General features: G+C 45.2%; 1 protein-coding gene and 1 long non-coding RNA gene across 4 annotated transcripts in view; one reads left to right on the forward strand and one right to left on the reverse strand.

Annotated features, from left to right (window-relative positions):
- RNF130 (ring finger protein 130) overlaps nt 1-20,773 on the reverse strand; it is a 128,305-nt gene that overhangs the window by 38,853 nt on the left and 68,679 nt on the right. For all 3 annotated transcript variants that reach the window (XM_064595770.1, XM_064595771.1, XM_045890611.3), the window contains exons 4-5: nt 7,283-7,354; nt 5,354-5,436 (exon numbers count right to left, since the gene is read on the reverse strand). In XM_064595770.1, the coding sequence (XP_064451840.1) occupies nt 5,354-5,436; nt 7,283-7,354 (155 nt within the window). The remainder of the gene's footprint in view (nt 1-5,353; nt 5,437-7,282; nt 7,355-20,773) is intronic.
- LOC135365330 (uncharacterized) lies at nt 5,416-6,772 on the forward strand. Its single transcript, XR_010412949.1, has 3 exons — nt 5,416-5,535; nt 6,370-6,517; nt 6,651-6,772. It is a non-coding gene; the product is annotated as an uncharacterized LOC135365330 (long non-coding RNA).

The following is a 20,773-nucleotide window of genomic DNA, read 5'->3' on the forward strand; positions in this document are numbered from 1 at the left end:
GAGAGGATGGGTGATTTTTTTTTTTATTCAGGAGAGTGGAATCCTTGCGACAGAAAAGAAGTCAGTCATGGAGAGTCTTGCATTCTTAGGAAAGGGAACTGTGCCTTGTGGAAGGGAGAGACTTTGAGGGGGCTGTGGTGGAAGCTAAAAATGAAGCCTCAGCGTCCTGGCCAGAGAGGGAGAGAGGTGGGTGCCAGGACACACAGTCTGGGCACCTCAGAGGAACTATGCTTGGAGTCTCGGTTATTGATAAAAGAAATTTTAAGAAAGAGATCAAATTTAAACATGGTATGCCTTTGCAACTTTATGAATTTATAATTTACATGTGGCTTATAAATAGTTATATACAGCTGTTTAAAAATGCAGTTTTGATCCAAAAAAATAGGAGGTCTAAACATCTCGCTGATTTAACTGGGATTTGGAAGAAACATGCAGGCTTACAGCTTCAACCTCAACAATGCATATGCGCCTACCTACTGCCACTTGGTGACCCTGCACTCATTTCTTCGGGTAAGAATAAAGATCTCGAAGACTGAATTTATCAGTGCAGTGAAGTAGAACCTCCTCATCCTGGAAGGCTTGTATTTAAACCTGCAGGTTTTTACTTAAGGGGCAAAAGTCACCAAACCGTAGGTGAGCCCGAAATTCATTTAGTACGCACAAGGCACGTCCACTTCTTGTTCCTCTATCCTCGTAGGAGAGAGAGTGCTCCAAGGGGGGCGGGGGAAGGGCTCCTGCCTACAGGGCCCCACTGGGCGGGCGCTTTCAGAGCCGGGGTCTACACCCCAGCAGCAGTCGACTGTGCCAGTGCTCACTATAGTCTGGCCAAGACTAGCACAAGGCTTCTAATCTTTCTGGGGATGCGGACTCCTTTACGTTGACTAAGTGACAGGATCCCCACCCCCCCTTACAAGGGTGCGTCTGCCAACCTCTGGCCCGTAGAGCTCTGAGGGTCTGGTTAGCGTAGGGTGGGTTTTCCTATGTTGGGCTTCTAAACTGCTCCCTTAGAGGTTTGTCAATGTGAAAGACAGTGTCCCTCCACCCCCCCTTGCGGTACTGTAATGGACAACAGACTAACTGAGTCTCCAGGGTCAAACCAAGAATGTCTCCCTTCCCTAGCTAGCTCAAAATCTGAAGAAAATAGTTTTTCTTTTTTTTTTTTTTTAAGATTTTATTTATTTATTTGAGACAGAGAGAATGAGAGAGAGCGAGCACATGAGAGGGGGGAGGGTCAGAGGGAGAAGCAGCCTCCCTGCTGAGCAGGGAGCCCGATGCGGGACTCGATCCCAGGACTCCAGGATCATGACCTGAGCCGAAGGCAGTCGCTCAACCAACTGAGTCACCCAGGCGCCCGAAAATAGTTTTTCTTAAAACAAAAAAAATCCTTTCCTTTTGACTATGGGTCGACGCCATGGCTCTCCTACTATTGACCCCCACCCCAGCCAACTACCTGCCCCCTCCCTCCTTTGACAGATTCCCCAACAGCCCGGTTCCTGCAGCTCACCTGGGGGGAAGATGGGGAGGTTGTCGGCCTGGCTCCCATGCATGCCCCTCTCGTCTGCAAATAGTCTGGCAGCTTCCTTGTTCACCTATGGGCCCTCTGATGCAGACCCCCCAGCCTCCTTGGGGGTCTCTGCTATGGTCTTGGTGGGTAACTACCCTGTGCGCCTTCCCGTGCTCCTCACCCATTCCCATACCCTCTTGCATCACTGGTGCCTGTGAGGCTGCTTGGAGCAGCCAGTGGCGGGCTGTCGTGGAACACTCAGAAAACACTCAGCAGCATGCCAATGTAAGGTTCTACTAAACGCACACTCAGGCGAAGTAACGTTAACGTTTCCCACGCTATCCCAATAAACGGTCAGAACGTGCGCGCAGGCCTCCGGTGCCGGCAGTCCCAGCACCAGTGACCTCTGACTAGCTCGCAGGTGTACCCCGGGCCCCCACGGACACCTCAGTGGGCGGCACGTGTGGCCAGCCAGACCTTGAAGAGAAGCCCTTCCCACGGTTACAAAAGACTCGAGTCATCAAAGCACACATGAAAGCAGAAAAGGGCCTGATGAATTTGGGGCCGAGTGGTGTACTGGGATGGAAAGCAGATGATGTGCTGAGGACCAGTGAAACGTGGAAAGGACAAGCAGATCGGAACTTTGACACAGAAGTTCTTTATTCCTGCAAGAAATACTCTAGGGTACAGAATGTGGAACGAAACTGGTAGTCGGGCGCCCTCCCCTTTCCTCCTTCCCGCACACGTCACGAACTAGAGAGAGCAGAGCGGTGGCCGGGGGTGGGGACAGGAGGGTACACTGAAGCGGAGTTGTTCTCACAGCTCTGAAGCCTCTTGGTGACGTGCAAGAACCTGGCCAATATAAAAGGATCCAGAATTACGAAAGGTCAGAAACGAGAACTCTTCCCCGTCGCTGGGCCGGCAGCAGACGCTGTTTGAACAGGCCCTCCCTCAAGGTGGGGGCACCCCAGCGACGCCTCCAGCAGCGGCCACAGGATGGACCCCTTTTAGGCTCCCAAAGTGGCATCCTGGACATACGTTGATCTGAACAGTGGCACTCTACTTCTGAAAAGTACTTTTTTTGTTTTTTTAAAGATTTTATCCATTTATTTGACACAGAGAGAAAGCACAAGCAGGGGGAGCAGCAGAGGGAGAGGGAGAAGCAGGCTCCCCGCTGAGCAGGGAGCCCGACGCGGGGCTCGATCCCAGGACCCTGAGATCATGACCTGAGCTGAAGGCAGACGCTTAATGGACTGAGCCACCCAGGCGCCCCCTGAAAAGTATTTCTAACTACTAAAAAAAAAAAATGCTGTGCCTGAGCTTTAAATAAGAGGTCTAAATAAGGTGATAGCTTCTAGGACGTGCTGGCTAATGTCCAAGGATGATCAGCTGTAATCAAAGGACACGAGGAGGAGGCCCCAAGCAATGCCAAGTGCCATCTGTCCATAGTAAATTAATGTGACAGAAGAGGAAAAGGAAAGGTCATGCAGCAAAAAGGCAGCAATCTATAGAGAGCTGCTCTCTATAGACAGAAAGTCTCAGTTCAGTCTCCAGATAGGCTTGTTCAAAGTTAAGGACGGACAGAAACAAAGGCACCTGGGCTTTCCTTGGTCCCTCACTCAGGTGAAGAAGGGACAGCGAGCACATCTCCTTCCCCAAGTCTGGCTGTGAAGGGAGGAGCCACAGGGCAGTGTTTGGCGATGGCTTATGAAACTGGCATAGGAGGGGCTTGAGAATGACGAAATGTCAGAGACAGAAGGAACAAAAACTGGCAGGAGCAGAGTCAACAGAGCAAGGTCCCTGAGGATGGGACGGGATTGGCACGTGGAGGCCGAGGTGGAAAGAACACATCAGAACAAAGGGGGTATCCTAGAGGGGGTCCCCCAGAAACCAGAGGTGTGTGGAAGATCTGAAGAGAAGATGGAGATCTGGGCGAGGCCATCCTCTAGGTCAGTGGTCATCACAACTGTGTGTGGGGCTGGGCTGCTATGGGCATCTAGTGGGTGCGGCCAGGGACACCGCTAAAGATCCTATGATGCCCAGGATAGCCGCCCCGCCCCTGGCCCCCACAAAGGATTATCTGGTCCCAAACGTCAACAGTACCAAGGCTCAGAAACCTTGTTCTAGGTGAAAAGTTGTCGATTCCGGTCCCACAGAACGTTGCTCAATGGGCAAAGTTAATTTTTACTATACCTGAGAATCGGGCGGTTGGTACCATTTCAGTGAGGTGAACGGTTTTGCTGAGCAGGGTGTGAGACACCTCAGCGAAAGCTACAACTTGCTGAGGCTTAAGGTGTATGCATACCAGACAGCACCCTGCTCCAGAGCAGAAGGGGGACTCTAACACAGAGTCAGACAGGGACCCGGCAACGGAACACAACCAACCGAGGGCGCCGTGCCCTAACCGTGGGCACAGAGAAATGTCCTTAAGTTTGCCAAAATTCTAATATCCAAAAGCAGACCGCGGACACAGGTGCAGCCCCAGAAACGCGAGGACTCCGACGGAGGAGCATGCCGTTGCAGTGCTGCTCAGGTGACTATTAAAAGCCACATGCCCGGGCTCCGGGATGTGTTTCTGAACGCCACCCACTGATTCCGACACACCGTCCGGTTTGGAGAGCACTGGACTAAGTTAAGAAAAAAAGAGAACTAAGAATGAAACTCTGGAATAGCCAATGCTCAGGGGGCGGGGAGGACGGGGGCAAGCTTCCAGATTAGTCTATTTTTGGCCGAGGCTCCCCTGAGGAAGACACTCTCTCATCACCAACAACCACGAATGGTTTCAGAGGCCTTTGTTCTTGGGTCCAGATGGTTCCTCTGGAGGGGGGACCCTGGCCTGAAATAGAAGACAGAATTTGGAAAGACTTGGCTTCTTCCTGGTGATTCTGGTGTCAGAGGAGATCTGTGCAGGTGAAAACATGTTTAAAAAGCAGCTAGGGGTGGATAATGCTTTATAATGTACCTACTGATCTTCCTGGTTTGTGTTTGGATGTGTATTTCCTTCAGCCTCATGTTTTAAACCATAAATGATGGCAGCTGAAGGAAATCTGGTACTTATGCAATTTTCTACAGGACAGCTTCCTGTTAGTTTTGTAGATTTTCCTTTAAATGTAAACTAGATTGACTTGACTTCTAGAATCTGGTTTTCTGTTTCAGCATATGGAATTATTCTTAGGTTCTATGATTAAAGAAAAAGAAAACTCCTCACAAGTCTTTCTAGGTTCAAAATAGGTGACTTTGGGAATAAAATGGTACTGGTAGCCTCAGGGAGACAACCACTGACAGTTATTTTATTTGTTCACGTGTTCTGTGTTACTAGGTGGTCAGAGTGATGTGCATGTGTTTTAAGGGAGGGGAGAAAGAAGAGGAAAAGTCTTTGATTTTTAGGCTTCTCAGTAGGCGATTCCATATTTTTCCAATCAGCATGTTTCTAAAGAACATTTGCTCTTTCTAGAGCACCACACACAGATGAGCGGAGCCCGATACAAGGAGCAGTAGATGTGGACCTTTACTTCGACTCTGCCATTTCTGGATCGTGCGACCCCAGCGTCCTTCACGTGCCCTCTCACAGAATTGAACATTCCTGCCCGCAATGGTCTTAGGCTACGATGTACCCCCAGGTCTTCCCCGTGTTTCTCACAAGCAGAGGAGGCTCTGCAGTCAGTTTGTGCCGAGGCGGGCTCGTGCCAGCCGCCACTCCCACCATGGGTAACGGCCCACCGCGCCTCCGCCTGCCGCCAGAGCCGTGGGTGAGGCAGCTCCCGAAGGCAAGTGGGATCCCCCCTCTGAAGAGGAGACACACACACCACAGGAGCATCATTCTCTTTTAGACAAAGGAGCCTGACATACTTGCAGGGGAGGATCCGCACCACATCGTTCTGCTTGTAGCTCTCGATGCAGACTGCGCAGTGATCGAAGTCGGGGTCTGTTTCCTGCAAGGCAAGCACAGGCACGAGAGTCATGTGCTCAAACCGAAGCTATACATAAACGGAGGAGGCAATCCAGCTAGGCATCTTCCTGTGGCAAGTACAGTAAGCAAGCGACTACCAAGTGAACAGTTATGAAGAGCTTTGATATGTTTTCATTTGCTTACCTGCATTGACCCAAGTGATATGGAAACCACTCTACCTCGTTTTTAAACTATGCTGTAACAGTACTAATTCTATCTGTGAAAGGTCTTAGAAGTCAGAATTCTTACTTGTTTTTCAAGATTCAAATCCACGGTCACCGTGGACACCCTCCTCCCCCTCCCACCACCGCGGCATCACTGTTCTGGTTCAGTGGGCTTCACAGCAACCCTCCACAGTGTGGGTCGTCCTCTGATCACTCATCTAAGTACAGGCAGAAAAGATGGTGAGCCCCCAAAAGACCAAGCCCCAGTAACGGGAGCTGGTCACAGGTTTGGGGTAGAGAACAGTCATGGCCCAACTCAATACTGGGTCTTTATGAAGAGCCAGGAAGAGTCAGCTAGGTGTTTGGTCATCCAGGTTAACTGGCTTCCTTCCTCGTCTGTGCCGGGAAGGGACTCCCCCGAGTTGTCATAAAATAGAGCATTACCAGGAACCTAAGCCAGGGAAGGGGAGACTATCTGCTGTGTCATGGCCACGTGGACTGAAACTCAGTGGGACAACTCTGGGTAGGTCCAGGAGGCACAAACTTGGAAGAGGTGTTGGTTTGAATAAGGAAAGATTGTTTGGTGTTAGCCTGAAGGACAACGTAGGATGGGTAAAAATTCTGGGGAATTTCCAATTAATGTGGCAGCTGAAGGCCACCAGGCCAAGAGGGTGACCACTTCTCTGGGGCTATAGGACAGCTTTCCTGTGCTTTTATTTTTTCCAAATGTTTTTACTTGTTTCTTTGCTTAGTGTTCACTGAAGTTCGCTGAAAATGTCTCCACCTTCCAGAGCTGTGTCAAGACAGTGGGAATAAAAACGGGTGAAGTCAAGGAAGTGGTGAAACTACAGAGGATGGAGAATTGTCTGAAATTACCCTCCCAGAGCTGCTTGTCAAAATGTGAGAGCTGGATGTGGGGTAGAAAACAGCTTTGGGTTTATGCCTTTAGAGGTGCAACTTTTGCCCTCTACGTAACTAAATATATGGAATGTAGGGTCTAACATCAAGCTGCTGTTTTGTCCTTATGGAGCAGAAGCGGATTCCACGTAATGTGATGCCCGACCGGGGAGCTCTGATGAGCCGTCTCAGCCACAGCCTCAGTCACTGGCTTTCTCACTTGGGCCCCACAGGCCAAGGGCCCAACCCGGACACACTGGGAGCTTCCTTCCAACTGTCTGGCCCACTGGACAGAAAGCACCTTGTGAATGACACTCTCTCGAGACGTGAGTCTCCTGCTCTCTGGCGAACTGGCGAGGGACTAAAACACAAAGGAAGCACAGGGAAGAGAACACATATTCCTGGCCACCGAGTGCACCAACTGACCCATTAGGGTTCTGCCCGAAGGCATCCTTGGCTGCAAGGGAGAAAGCTCTGGAGTGGGACACCACAGCTAAGGGACTGTAAGCAGACCAGTGCAGCCAATAATGGCAGGAGCCCTGGAAGTCCAGGGAAGTCAGAGACTCTAGGGAAGGCCTCCAAATGAGGCATGCTAAGGGTAAGAGTTCAAAGGGAGGCTAGTTTAAAATGAAGCATTAGAGCATATACTTGGAGAAAAAGAATCACCTAACATGAGACACAAATGATTAGGGTGTGTTCTCTCCCACCAAATCAAAAGCAAAACTACTTTATCATTTTTATAGTGTTAAAGTTATTTCACTACTATACCTTATCACCCTTTTTTACTGTTCTGGTGGTCAGTTTGCTGATGGCTTTCTTGGCGGCATCTCCAAGACGACGCTATGACAATTACAAAGAAAAACAGACATTAATGCAAGACCTCTGGATGACATCCTTTATTTTAAAATCATTAAATGTATAAAGCCCCTGTTATCCCACAACATTCTCCACGTTGTACCACAGGAAAGGATTCTAACAAAGTGATTAAAAAATGAGAAAAACTGGCAGTTTTCCCATAGATTCAGCCTTCTGAATTGAATTACTGAATTATTCTGGTTGAATAATTAAAAAGTATATATAGTGAAAAAAAAAAAACCCAACTGGGTGTCATGACCACTGCTGCGTTCCTGTATTTAATAAACCTTTGAAATACTACAGCATTATTGAAATCTACTTCTTGTACCTGTCAGAGCCACAACCACTGCACGAATAGTTCTGGGGACAATCAGAAGGATAAGCTCTGTCTTAGTAAAAGAGACCTCCAGCGCCCCCAAGATTGCTCATCACCGTGCCAAGTGTGGCAGGAGAGAGGCGGTCACAAGCTGTCCTTCCGTCTCTGCCGCTACAATGCTCCGTGAGCTTAGGGAGGTGCATTTATCTTTCCAGGGGTGAGCTGTGTGAAAGGGTTAAGTCACAGAATCTCAAAGACTTGATCCCACATTTTGGCAGACACTGCTAGACACCAAAGACTCACAGGTGAAGAGACAGTGCCCCCAGATCTTGAAAAGCCAACTGAATTGGGAAACAGACCAGTAGACGCATTTTATTTTTAAAAAAGATTTTATTTATTTATTTGAGAGAGAGAGAGCACAGAGGGAGAGTGAGGGGGAAAAGCTGACTCCTGCTGAGCAGGGAGCCCGATGCAGGGCTCGATCCCAGGACCCTGAGATCATGACCTGAGCCGAAGGCAGATGCTTAACGACTGAGCCACCCAGGCGCCCCCAGTAAACACACTGTGACTGAGTGTTGTACAGGAGAGCATGCCTGGGTGGTGTGGCAGCACAGGGCAGGCAACCCAACTCGGGCGGGGGGCTGGGGGGGGACGGGGCAGAGGAGGAACATCAGGAAGGCTTGGGGAGAGGATGTCTGAGCTGAGATGTGGAACACCAGTGGGAAGGAATCCGATCAGGAAAAGCACAGGGGGCAGGAGGGGGACTTCTGGACAAAGGAAATCTATTAAAGATAAATACGTGTGAAGCACAGGACGATGAAGGAAATGATTCGATATTGCTAGGACGAGCATACATTTGATCGTGCAAAACAGAACGTTCTGAGAGTCAGAGGGCCCTATCAGTAATTACACGGGACAGTGGGTGCAAACAGGCACGCTGGGACAGGTGGTCACTCTACACACAAGCAAATCTTGAACTGTGGGAAGAGGCAGATGGTGGGCTGGAGGGGGGACGGTGGGGGCTAAGAGAAGGGGAGACCTTGGATTTTATATCCTGAGGATTAAAAAAAATCATAGAAACATAAAAATTTTAGGGGGAATTTAAAAATATACAAAAGAAAATAAGTCCATGAACCTCTATGTATCTATCCATCATCCACCTTCGATAATCAATATTTTACTAATATTTTCCATTTGTCCCCGCCTCTTTAACTGTGCTAGAGGATTTCAGAGCATATGACAAAGCATTTCACCCATAAAATCGTCACTATGTCTTACAGATAGGGGCTTTCGTTTGCTGCCACTGTCTCATCTAACAAAATTAACAATAGTTAATCAACACTATCAAATACTCAGACTATACTATAATTTCCCCAGTTCTCTCGAAAATGTCTATTATTTAAAAAAGATTTGAGAGTGCGTAAGCTTGCACATGTGCGAGTGGGGGAGGAGCAGAGGGAGAGAGACCCCCCCTGCTGAGTGTGGAGCCCGACCTGATCTCATGACCCTGAGCCGAAATCAAGAGTTGGCTGCTTAACCGACTGAGCCACCCAGGGGCCCCCAGAATGTCTTTTTATACAGTTGGCTTGTTTGACTCAGGACACAAAGTCCAAACATTGCATTTGGTTGCTGTTCCCATCAAGTTTTTCTTAATCTGTGAGAGTCCCCTCTATCATATATGTATCTTTAGCCTGTGGAAATAGAATTGACTTAAACTGCATATATTGGAAGTATACAATTTGATATATATATATATATATATATATATATATATATATATTTAATTTTATTTACTTTTGAGAGAGACAGAATGTCAGAGAGAGAGAATGAGAGGGATGAGGGTCAGAGGGAGGAGCAGACTACCTGCCGAGCAGGGAGCCCGATGCAGAACTCGATTCTGGGACTCCAGGATCATGACCCGAGCCGAAAGCAGTCGCTTCAACCAACTGAGCCACCCAGGTGCCCCTGATATATATATTTTTAAGATTTTATTTATTTGAGAGAGAGAGAGAGTGCGCACAAGCAGGGGGAGCGGCAGAGGCAGAGGGAGAAGGAGACTCCCAGCTGAGCAGGGAGCCCGATGTGGGGCTCGATCCCAACACCCTGGGATCATGACCTGAGCCGAAGGCAGACGCTTAACGACTGAGCCACCCAGGTGTCCGATTTATTTTCTTTATTCCTTGTTGTGCTGGTTAGAACTTGTAGTACAATGTGGAAATAAAAGTCATCAGAGGGCGCCTGGGTGGCTCAGATGGTTAAACGTTTGCCTTCGGCTCAGGTCATGATCCCAGGGTCCTGGGATCGAGTCCCGCATCGGGCTCCCTGCTGGGCGGGGAGCCTGCTTCTCCCTCTGCCTCTCTCTCTCTGTCTCTAATGAATAAATAAATAAAATCTTAAAAAAAAAAAAAAAGTCATCAGAGCACAAATCCTTCTACTGTTTCTAATCTTGAAAAGCCTCTCATCTTCCATCACTTACTGTGACGGTACAGGTTCTAGCTTTCCACTGATGCCCCTCGTCAGTTTAAGGAAGTTACCTTTTATGCCTAGTTTGCAAAAAGTTTTAAAATCAGGAGGAGATGTTGGATTTTGGCAAGTGTTTTTTCCTCCATCTACTGAGATGTACAGTTTTCCTTTTCTTTTGGTATGTTAATATGGTAAATTACATCGATTAATTTCATAGTGTTAGAACAGCCTTGCATTCCTGGGATCAACACCACCTGGTCATGATGAATTATCCTTCTTATATATTGTTGGGTATGATTTGCTAAAATTTTCTTTAGAATTTTTACATTTTTGTTTAAGAGGGATTCTGGTCTATACTTTTCTGTTTTCTAATGTTTTTGTCTAGTTTTGGTATCAGATGTTGCTGGCTTTACAGGATGAAATGGGAGGTATTCCTGCCTTTTCAATTTTCTGGAGTTTGTATGTTTCTTCCTTCAATGTTTGATAGAACCCAAGAGAAACCATCCGCCTTGAGGTTTCTTTTTTTTGAAAGGTTTTAGACTACAAATGCAGTTTTCCTGATAGATACAGGGCTGTTTATCTTTTCTTCTTGAATGCGCTTCGTTCATTAGGGGTCTTTCATGGAATCTGTCCATTTCGTATTAGTTGCCATAGAATTGTTCATAATACTCACTACCCTTATAATCTGTAGTGAAGTCATTGCTGTCATTTTTGATTTTGCTAATTTGTGCCTTCTCTCTTTTCCTCCTGATCAGTTTGGCCAGAGGCTTATCAATTTTATTGATTTTTTCTTAGAGCCCCCATTTTTCTCTTTTCTGGTTCACCGACTGCTGCTCTGATGTTATTATTTCCTTTCTTCTGTTTACTTTGGATTTTATTTGCTCTTCTTCCCCAGTTTCTTAAGGTATAAGCTGATGTACTGATTTCAGAACTTATAGGCACTGCGTTAGTGGAATCTTAAAAATTTTGATATTCTGTGTTTTCATTTTCATTCGGTTCAAATGATTCATTTCCCTTTTATCTTTTATCCCATGCCTTATTTAAAAGTTAGTTTCTAAACTTTTAAGAGTTTTCCCAAGATTTTTGTTATCCATTTCTGATTTTTTATTTTTTTAAGACTTTATTTGTGAGAGAGAGAGAAAGAGCGCACAAGCAGGGGGAGCGGCAGGCAGAGAGGGAGAGGGAGAAGCAGGCTCCCCACTGAGCAGAGAGCCTGACGAAGGGCTCGATCCCAGGACCCTGGGTGCATGACCCAAACCGAAGGCAGACGCTCAACCGACTGATCCGCCCAGGTGCCCCTGATTTCTGATTTAATTCCAAGTGGTCAGAGAACATATTCTGTAGGACTCAAATCCTGTTAAATCCATTGAGACCTGTTTTATGGCTCAGAGTACATGTCAAAAGATTGGATGGAATGTTCTTTAAATGTCAATCAGTTCAAGTTAACTGATGATATGTTTAAATCTTTTACATACTCACTGATTTTCTGTCCACTTACTCCTTTCAATTGTTGAGAAAGGGATACTGAAATCTTGGACTGTAACTGTAGGGCTGTCTACTTCTCTCTGCAGCATCCCCTTAGTTTTCACTTCACATTATTTTGGAGCTTTCTTATTAGGAGCATAAATGTTTAGGTGCCAGGTCTTCTTACCAATCTACCAATTTCTGATTAAGAAGTGACACCCACCAAGTGACTGAGTCACCCAGGAAGTCCCCTGAGAACAAGAACTGTCCTTTCTGTCTTTATGATTTTGACTATGCTAAGAACCTCATGTCAGTGGAGCCATAAGGTATTTGTCTTTCTGTGACTGGTGTATTTCACTTAGCGTATGTCCTCAAGGTCCATCAGTGTTGTAGCGTATTCCAGTTGTCTTCCTTTTCAAGGCTAATGATATTCTATTGTATGCACATGTCACATTCTGCTTATCCATTCATCTGTCGGTGGACACCTGGGTTGCTTCCATGTATCAGCTATTGCGAATAAAACTGCAATCAACGGGGCACAGTTGGTTAAGCGACTGCCTTTGGCTCAGGTCATGATCCTGGAATCCCAGGATCGAGTCCCACATTGGGCTCCCTGCTCGGCGGGGAGTCTGCTTCTCCCTCTGACCCTCCTGCCTCTCATGTGCTCTCTCTCATTCTCTGTCAAATAAATAAATAAAATCTAAAAAAAAAAACAAAAAACAACTGCTATCAACATGGTGTGCAAATATCTCTCTTCTTTCATTTCCTTGGGTATATCAAGAAGTGGAATGCTGGGTCATGTGGTAATTCTACTTTTAATTTTTTTAGGAACCTCCATACTTCTTTCCGTAGCAGTTGTACAATTTTACATTCCCACCAAACAGGGCACAAGGCCTCAAATTTCTCTCTATTCTTGCCAACACTTATTTTTTTAGTTTTTATTTAAATTCTAGTTAGTTAGCATACAGTGTAATATTAGTTTTAGGTGTACAATGTAGTGATTCAACACTTCCACACACCACCCAGTGCTCATTGAGACAAGTGCACACCTTCCTCCCCATCACCTGTTTCCCCCATTCCCCCACCCACCTCCCCTCTGGTGACCAGCAGTGTGTTCTCTGTAGTTAAGAGTCTGTTTCTTGCACTTTTTTTTTTTTTTTGATAGTAACCATCTTAATGTGTATGAGGTGGTCTCACCATAGTTTTGATTTTCATTTTCCTAATGATTAGTGATGTGGAGCATCTTTTCTTGTGCTAATTGGTCATTCATAGATCTTTGGAGAAATGTCTCTTTACATCCTTTGCCCGTTTTTTTTTTTTTTTTTTTTTTTAAATATGGGTTGTTTACCTGTTAAGTTGTAGTTCTTTATATATTCTGGTTAACCCTTTATCAGAGACATGATTTGCAAATATTTTCTCCCATTCTGTGGGTTGCCTTTTCATTCTCTTGATTATGACCTTTGATGCACAGAAGTTTTGCATTTTCATGTAGTCCAATTACCTATTTTTTTTATTACTTGTGCTATTGGTGTCATTTCCAAGAAATCACTGCCAAATCCAGTGTTATGAAGCTTTCTCCCTATGTTTTTTGTTCTAAGAGTTACAGTTTTAGCTCTTGAGTTGACGTCTCTGGTCCATTTTGAGTTAATTTTTGTGTAAGGGCCCAATATCATTTTCTGTCATGTGGATATCCAGTTTCCCCAGAACCATTTGTGGAAAAAAAGCTCCTTTCCCCACCGAACAGTTTTGGCACCCTTGTCAAAAATCATTTGACCATACATACGAGGCTTTATTTCTGGGTTCTCTACTCTATTCCACTGGTCTGTCGTCTTTATGCCCACACCACACTGTTTGGATTACTGCAGCTTTTTAGTAAGTTACTATATCAGGGAATGTGAGACTTCCAACTTAGTTCTTCTGATTCAACATTGTCTTGGCTGTGCAGCTCAGAGAGTCAAATCACCATTTCACGCTGCGGGGAAGATGCAGGGAGAGCAGGCTGGAAGAGTGCAGGTTGGGATGTATGATGTCTGAGGTCAAGCATTACAAACACTGAGACCCGGCTACTGGAGATGGCAAACATAGGTCATGGCGGCCTTGACCCGAGTCGCTCAGTGGAAAGACAGGAAGAAAAACCTGAGTGGAGGGGCCTTTAACTGGGACAAGGCAGTGGGAGCAGGGTAATTTTTAAATCTTACCGACTTTCCTCAGGAAAAGGCCCAGACCAACTTTAACAAAGGCAGGTGGGAAGGGTGTCCCACAAACCCCAGACGACGACGAGGAGGTAGGGTCAGACCACCAACTGTAGCGTTACTCTAAACGGACGTAGACTCAGCAGCTATGCAGAGGCAGTAAAGGGAAGAGCAAAGGGGTTCTAACAGTCCCAAGAGCCAGGGAACCCAGAAACCACCATAAAACACCTCCCCACACCCCCAAGAGAGACTGCTCAGTGAACAGAAGCCCCGGCAGGTGACTCTGAGATACAGCCAGTTACCTGGGGACATTTCTCAGCTCCACTCTACAGATAAGCAAACCAAACATAACGAGGGAGGGAAGATTAGATAATCCAGGGCGCATTGCCCTGAGGAACTGAAACACCCACCACAACCCCCAAAAGGAAAGAGCCCTCCCTCCCTGAGGAAAACAAGACTTGGACTGAGCAGGGCAGGAACCTGGCGGGGCGGGGGGTTAAAACTTTAAGCTCATCTCTTCTGTTTGCCATTTCTCAGGGATCCCTGCCCCTTGTTGTCTTGTTTCTTGACAACATGATTTCATGAATTTTTGCTGTTGTCTCTCCTTAACTGTTTCAGGCAGGAGAGTAAACCAAGTTCATTATCTGATGTTATTTTGGCCCAAAACAGAAGTCTCCACCATACTTTTTAAAAATGCCATAAAATGACAAAACTGGGTTATCTGTCTAATAGAATGTCCCACATTCTAAATTTGGCTGCTTGTTTCCTCCTGGTGTCATTTTACTTGGTTCATTTCTTATGAAATAGCAGTTAGATTTAGGTCCACCTGCTTTGGTGAGAGTACATCCTAGATGGTGCTGTGTGCTTCCTAACACACCCCAACGTGAGGACGCAGTGTTCACCTTTCCTGCTCTCATGGACATCAAGCATGATCAGTCGATTCAGGCTTTGTCAGCTCCATCCATCCATTATAAAGCTCCCTATGTCTTTCAGCTGATTTTAGCATCCACTGGTGACCACTGCCTAAGACTGTCATTTCATGAACAGTTACAAAATAGTGATTTTCTAATTCTGTAATTCATCGATTAGCTGGAATTCTTTTATAAGAACTTCCCTTCACCAACTGGTTGGTTACTATGCAATAATACAATGTGTAAAGAAAACACAAGATGAATCATTAAGGTCGTCTTTTTTTTTTTTTAAGTAGGTTCCACACCCATTGTGGAGCCCAATGTGGGGCTTGAACTCACGACCCTGAGATCAAACCTGAGCTGAAATCAGAGTCAGATCCTTAACCGACGGAGCACCCCCCAGGAGCCGCAAGATGAATCAATTTTTAAACTTGGTTTTCTGAAGAGCAAGTTGCCTCTTTAACAGCGTCCGGTTTCCTTGGTGCTCCTGTCTCACTTTCGAATATGGAGACTTCCGTTAAGAAGGAACCTGGGTCCTTTTGACATCACCTCAGCAGTCTTCAATCGCTTACTTGTTTTCTGGCGTAACATTCACCTTCTACGTTTGCTGCCCTAAACCTGGAATAATCCCTGGTTCCTTTGAGTGGAAAATGGCATTTAAAGATAACCCTCAAGTAGCCTGGGGGTGGAATGGAATGGGACAGAGATTCATTATTAAGGATGTAAAATTGTAATTTTGCCATTCCTTTTGCGTTTAGTAGCTGGAACTTTTCCATGAACAAGGGGTATTCTTTGTTACTGGGTTGTCATTACCACGGACAGAGGGGCTCTGTCTTATTTTAGAAAAAGGAAAAGAAACCAGGCGTTCACATTATTTCCAATTCAAAAATTATAGTGTTGGGGCGCCTGGGTGGCTCAGTTGGTTAAGCGACTGCCTTCGGCTCAGGTCATGATCCTGGAGTCCCGGGATTGAGTCCCGCATCGGGCTCCCTGCTTGGCAGGGAGTCTGCTTCTCCCTCTGACCCTCCTCCCTCTCATGCTCTCTGTCTCTCATTCTCTCTGTCTCAAATAAATAAATAAAATCTTAAAAAAAAAAAAAAAGATTAAAAAAAATCATAGTGTTATCACTTAATGTCTTTAATTTTAATATTTTTTCTTACCGTGAAAATCTTGGTTTCTACTATCATTAACACAATTACTTATTTGCTTTATCCTGCAATACACATACAACAGTTTTATTTATTTTTATTTATTTTATTTTTTTAAAAAGATTTTATTTATTTATTTGAGAGGGAGAAAGAGAGAGAGAGCATGAGAGGGGGGAGGGTCAGAGGGAGAAGCTGAGCAGGGAGCCTGATGCGGGACTCGATCCCAGGACTCCAGGATCATGACCTGAGCCGAAGGCAGCTGCTTAACCAACTGAGCCACCCAGGTGCCCCTATTTATTTATTTTTAAAGATTTTATTTATTTGATAGAGAGAACACAAGCAGGGGGAGTGGGAGAGGGAGAAGCAGGCCTCCCGCCGAGCAGGGAGCCCGATGCGGGGCTCGATCCCAGGACTCCGGGACCATGACCTGAGCCCAAGGCAGATGCTTAAGGACTGAGCCACTCAGGCGCCCCCACACAACAGTTTTAAATAACAATACCACTAATGATAAGATTATTAAATGCAGATGACTTTTTTTTTTAATATCCTTAGACTACATCCTGGTAGATATGTACTGTCCAAAAAAAATGCCCTAAAGTAACTCCTTCCTCCACGTGTGTATGCCACCATCTTGAAATATATTTAGGTTCATTTGTTTCTACTTATTTTCAATTTTGATGATTTCTTCTTTTTTTCTTTAAACTATCTAAAACAGTCACATGGCTTCAGAATCAAAGCTATAAAACCAGGAATGAAATCTCACTTCCATCCCTAGGTTCCTCCATCCTGTTCTCTTTCTCCTGAAGTAAGAGAATTCTGCTTTATCCTTACACTGCTACCTTCTGGAAGTAAAAGCTCACACATGTAGTGCGTGTGTATGTGTTACGTTCCTCCACTTATGGGTGTATTTTCACAGCTCCCTTTTTTCTTACCATAAACTAGTACACACAGAACTGTTCTGTACTGGGGCGCCTGAGGGGCTCAGTTGGTTAAGCAGCTGACTCTTGGTTTCAGCTCAGGTCATGATCTCACCGTCATGAGATTGAACCCCATGTTGGCTCAGTGCAGTCTGCTTCAGATTCTCTCTCCTGCTCCCTCTCCCTCCAGCTCATGTGCTCCCTCGCTCTCCCTCTCAAATCAATGAATAAAATCTTAAAAAAAACCCTACAGGCAGCAGACAGAGATCTTTAGATTGTTCTTCTGTTCTACAGCTACTCCAGTGCATTCAGAATCTTTCATGGTGGAGAGTACTAGTTTGTTCGAGCAGACTCCTACTGATGGACATTTGGGTGGTTCAAGTCTTTTGACATTATAGAGAATATCAAGATGAACTGTCCTGTATATATGTCTTTTTTCACTTTTGTGAGGCTACGTTGCTACAAGCAAGGTTACTAAGACAATGAATAAACACAGATGCACTTTCGTGAGATAGTACAGATTCCAGTCACCGCCACCCCCCCCCGCCCCCGCACCACCAAACGGTACCATTCTGCATTCTTATCATCAGTGTATGAGAATGCTTGTTTTCCCACCACTTGGTCAAGCAGGAACGCTGTCAAATTTTAGAGTTTTTCTTTTTGATCAATAAGAAACAGTATCTCAGTATAGTTTTTAAGTCACATTTAACTTATCAGTATGGTTGCACATCTTGTAATATTTTAAGTACCATTTGCATTTTTCTAAGTGAACTATCTATTCTTATTTTATTTTTTTTTGCCCATTTTTTTCCTATCAGGTTTTTAGTCTTCTTTATATTCATGGATACTAGCCCTTTGTGTGTAATATAAGTAAACATCGTAAATATTGTAAATATCTTTTTCTGGTTTGTCATTCATTCATCTTTGGTTTTCCTTTAAAAAATTAAAACATGAAGTCAAATTTATCAGTCATTTTTTATTCTACTGTATTTTGAGCCATAATTCAAAGTTTTCCAAGTTCTCTGTCATAAAGGAAAATTTAGTCCATGTTTTCTTCTAATACTCGTAGTTTTACTGTTTATAAATAGATCTCTGATTCATCTGAAATTTATCCTGTTGTGCAATATCATAGATCTAATTTTGTCTTTTTCCAGTTGTTCCACAACCATTTATTAAAAAGTTCATCTTTCTTCACTGATTTGAGATATTTTTTATTATATACTGTACTTATATTTCTACAGGCAATTGTGTTTATTTTTTGATTTTGCATTTTGTTCTATTGGTCTGTTTATTCATGAGCTGACTTTTAACCTTCTTTTAAATAAGAGGCTTTATTATGTACTATAAAACTTGATGTGGCTAGCCACCCATCACTGCTCTTCTTTTTAAGTTCTTTTCTGATTATTCTTAATTACTTATTCTTCCATTTGATTTTTGTAATTACCTTATTTAACCCCAGAAAAATATGTAAAGGCAATTTTATTTTATTTGGTAAGTTAATTTGGATTGAGTTAAATTTATGAGTGAACTTTGGGAGAACTGACATCTTCACTGCATTGAATATTTATATTCAACAGGAACAAGGTATGTCAGGAGTGTTTTGTAGTTTTCTTCATATAGGTTTTACACAGTATTTGTGAAGTTCAAATAAAGATTGAGCTACCCACCCATCCAGTTGTAAATGTTGCCTTCCATCCCATTATATCTTTCGATTTTTTCCCTATACTTTGATTAACAAAAATTTATTTTAGGGGCACCTGGGTGGCTCAGTCAGTCAAGCGTCTGCCTTCGGCTCAGGTCATGATCTGAAGATCCTGGGATTGAGCCCCATGTTGGGCTCCCTGCTCAGTGGGGAGTCTGCTTCTCCCTCTCCTTCTGCCCCTTCTCCCACTGGTGCTCGGTCTCTCAAATAAATAAAATCCTTAAAAAAATGTATTTTAGAGAGAGAGAGAGAGTGTGTGCACACATGAGCGGGGAGAGGAGCAGAGGGAGAGGGACAAACAGACCCCAGGCTGAGCATGGAGCCCAGGCAGGGATCAATCCCACGACCCCAAGATCACAACCTGAGCCAAAACCAAGAGTTTCGATGGCGAGGCGATGCTTCACCGCGTGAGCCACCCAGGCGCCCCTCTATATGTTAATTTTATAACCTGTTTCTTTATTAAGTCGTTTCCCTGTTTTAGTATGGTTCCATTGACCCTTTTGGGATTTTCAGATCGATGTTCCTATCAACTGAAAATAGAGATACTTCTCCAAGCCGCATGCATCTTACCGCTTGCTCTTATCGAATTGCCTGGGTCAGTACCTGCAGCACGACATGAAACAGGGCAGCTCTGCTTCGGCCTCACTGGAGGGGAAATATCTTCACATTTATCTGTTAAGTAAGATGCGGGCCTCCAGGCTGTGTGTGTGCTGGGGTGTGCTGAATGCCTCCGGGCCAAGGTGCCCTGCCTGTGCTCCCCGCCTGTGCTCCCCGATGCTCCTGAACAGGATTCCCAATCAGCCTGTGCTTTCATCCGCTGTTCTCAGATCTCTCTGCAGAGGCTTCTGCCCTCCCTTTCTGACTCCTGACTCTTAGGACCACCAGAACCACCCCTTTCCTTCCCTCGGCTACATTCCTTGGGCTGACAGTGCCGCTGCTGACGGCCCAGCCCGACCACGGCTTTTTCTTAAGTTGTCGGGGGGCAGCCTGCAGCTTGGTATCATCAGAGATGCTGTCTGAGGACTTGTCCTTTTGTTATCCTACCTGCTCTCTGAGTTTATTGTTTTAAAGGCATTTAGGGAAATTAAAAAAAAACAAACAAACCCTACTGCTCCCATCTTGCTCAGCTAGGGATTCTGCTGAAGAACTGTAAACAGGAGTTCCCTGATGAGGTCGGAGTTTTGGAGAACTGAGGCCTGGCCTCCTGTGAAAATGCTATGTGGACACAAGGAAGCGTAGGGGAGTGAGACCCGGTGGGGTCGAGGGCTTCAGAGAGAGAAGCAGGGCCCGGATCAGGCAAGTGGGGGCAGGGAAAAGGGCAAGGACAGAACCCAGGAAGATTCAGGAGGTAAAACCAGCAGAACCTAATGAATGACGGATGTGGGGGCATGACAACAGTGGGGAGTCAAGGGTGTCAGCTCTCTAGCTGGGCGCCTGGCTCTGTGGGGGTGGCACCACATCAGGGAGTTTCAGAAAGAGAAAAGCAGGTGCTGGTGGGAGAAAAGGCTCAGCCGTCGGCAAGCTAGAATCAACACACGCAGGGCATCTCATTAGAGTGCCTGCAAATATTTGGATCTACCCCTCCTTCTACTTCTGAACTTCCCACATCTCCTGGGACAAAAGGGAAAAAACCCATCTTTTCTCTGTATTTGATACGAATGTCACATATCTTTTTTTTTAAAAGATTTTATTTATTTATTCATAAGAGACAGAGAGAGAGAGAGAGAGAGAGAGGCGGGGGGGCAGGCTCCCCGATGGGGGACTCGATCCCAGGACCCTGGGATCATGACCTGAGCCGAAGGCAGACGCTTAACAACTGAGCCACCCAGGCACATACCTTCATTGTAGTATTTTTCACTGGACTTGGCTTCTGTGTTACTTCTTCTTCTCGACCCTGCCCCAATGTTCCCAATCACTCTGACACGTATACCTAGGCCAGCCACGGTTTTGGTCTTTTACTTGAATCTGTCTAAAAGCCAATGCTTTTTTCCTCTTGCTTTTGATACTATTTGTGTTCTGCTGACTTGCAAAATCTAAGATGAAGCACAAATTCCCTTTGCAAAGATCATTTTTCATCAAAGTCCCTTATCTGTATCTGACCACCATGCTGTTAAGTCACTGGTTTTCAAGGTGTGGCCTGTGGGGCTTAGTAATAATATGAAATAATGATATTTATAGTAACTAAGATTTATTCAGTACACACCATGTGTTAGGTACTGTTCTATGCCTTTCACAGGTACTGACTCGTGCAATCCTCATAATCATTTTATGAGACAGGAACTACAGTATTT

This window comes from Mirounga angustirostris, unplaced genomic scaffold (assembly GCF_029215605.1).
Source record: "Mirounga angustirostris isolate CCGP_5_RB_7025 unplaced genomic scaffold, mMirAng1.0.hap1 SCAF_7, whole genome shotgun sequence".
Classification (NCBI taxonomy): Eukaryota; Metazoa; Chordata; class Mammalia; order Carnivora; family Phocidae; genus Mirounga; species Mirounga angustirostris.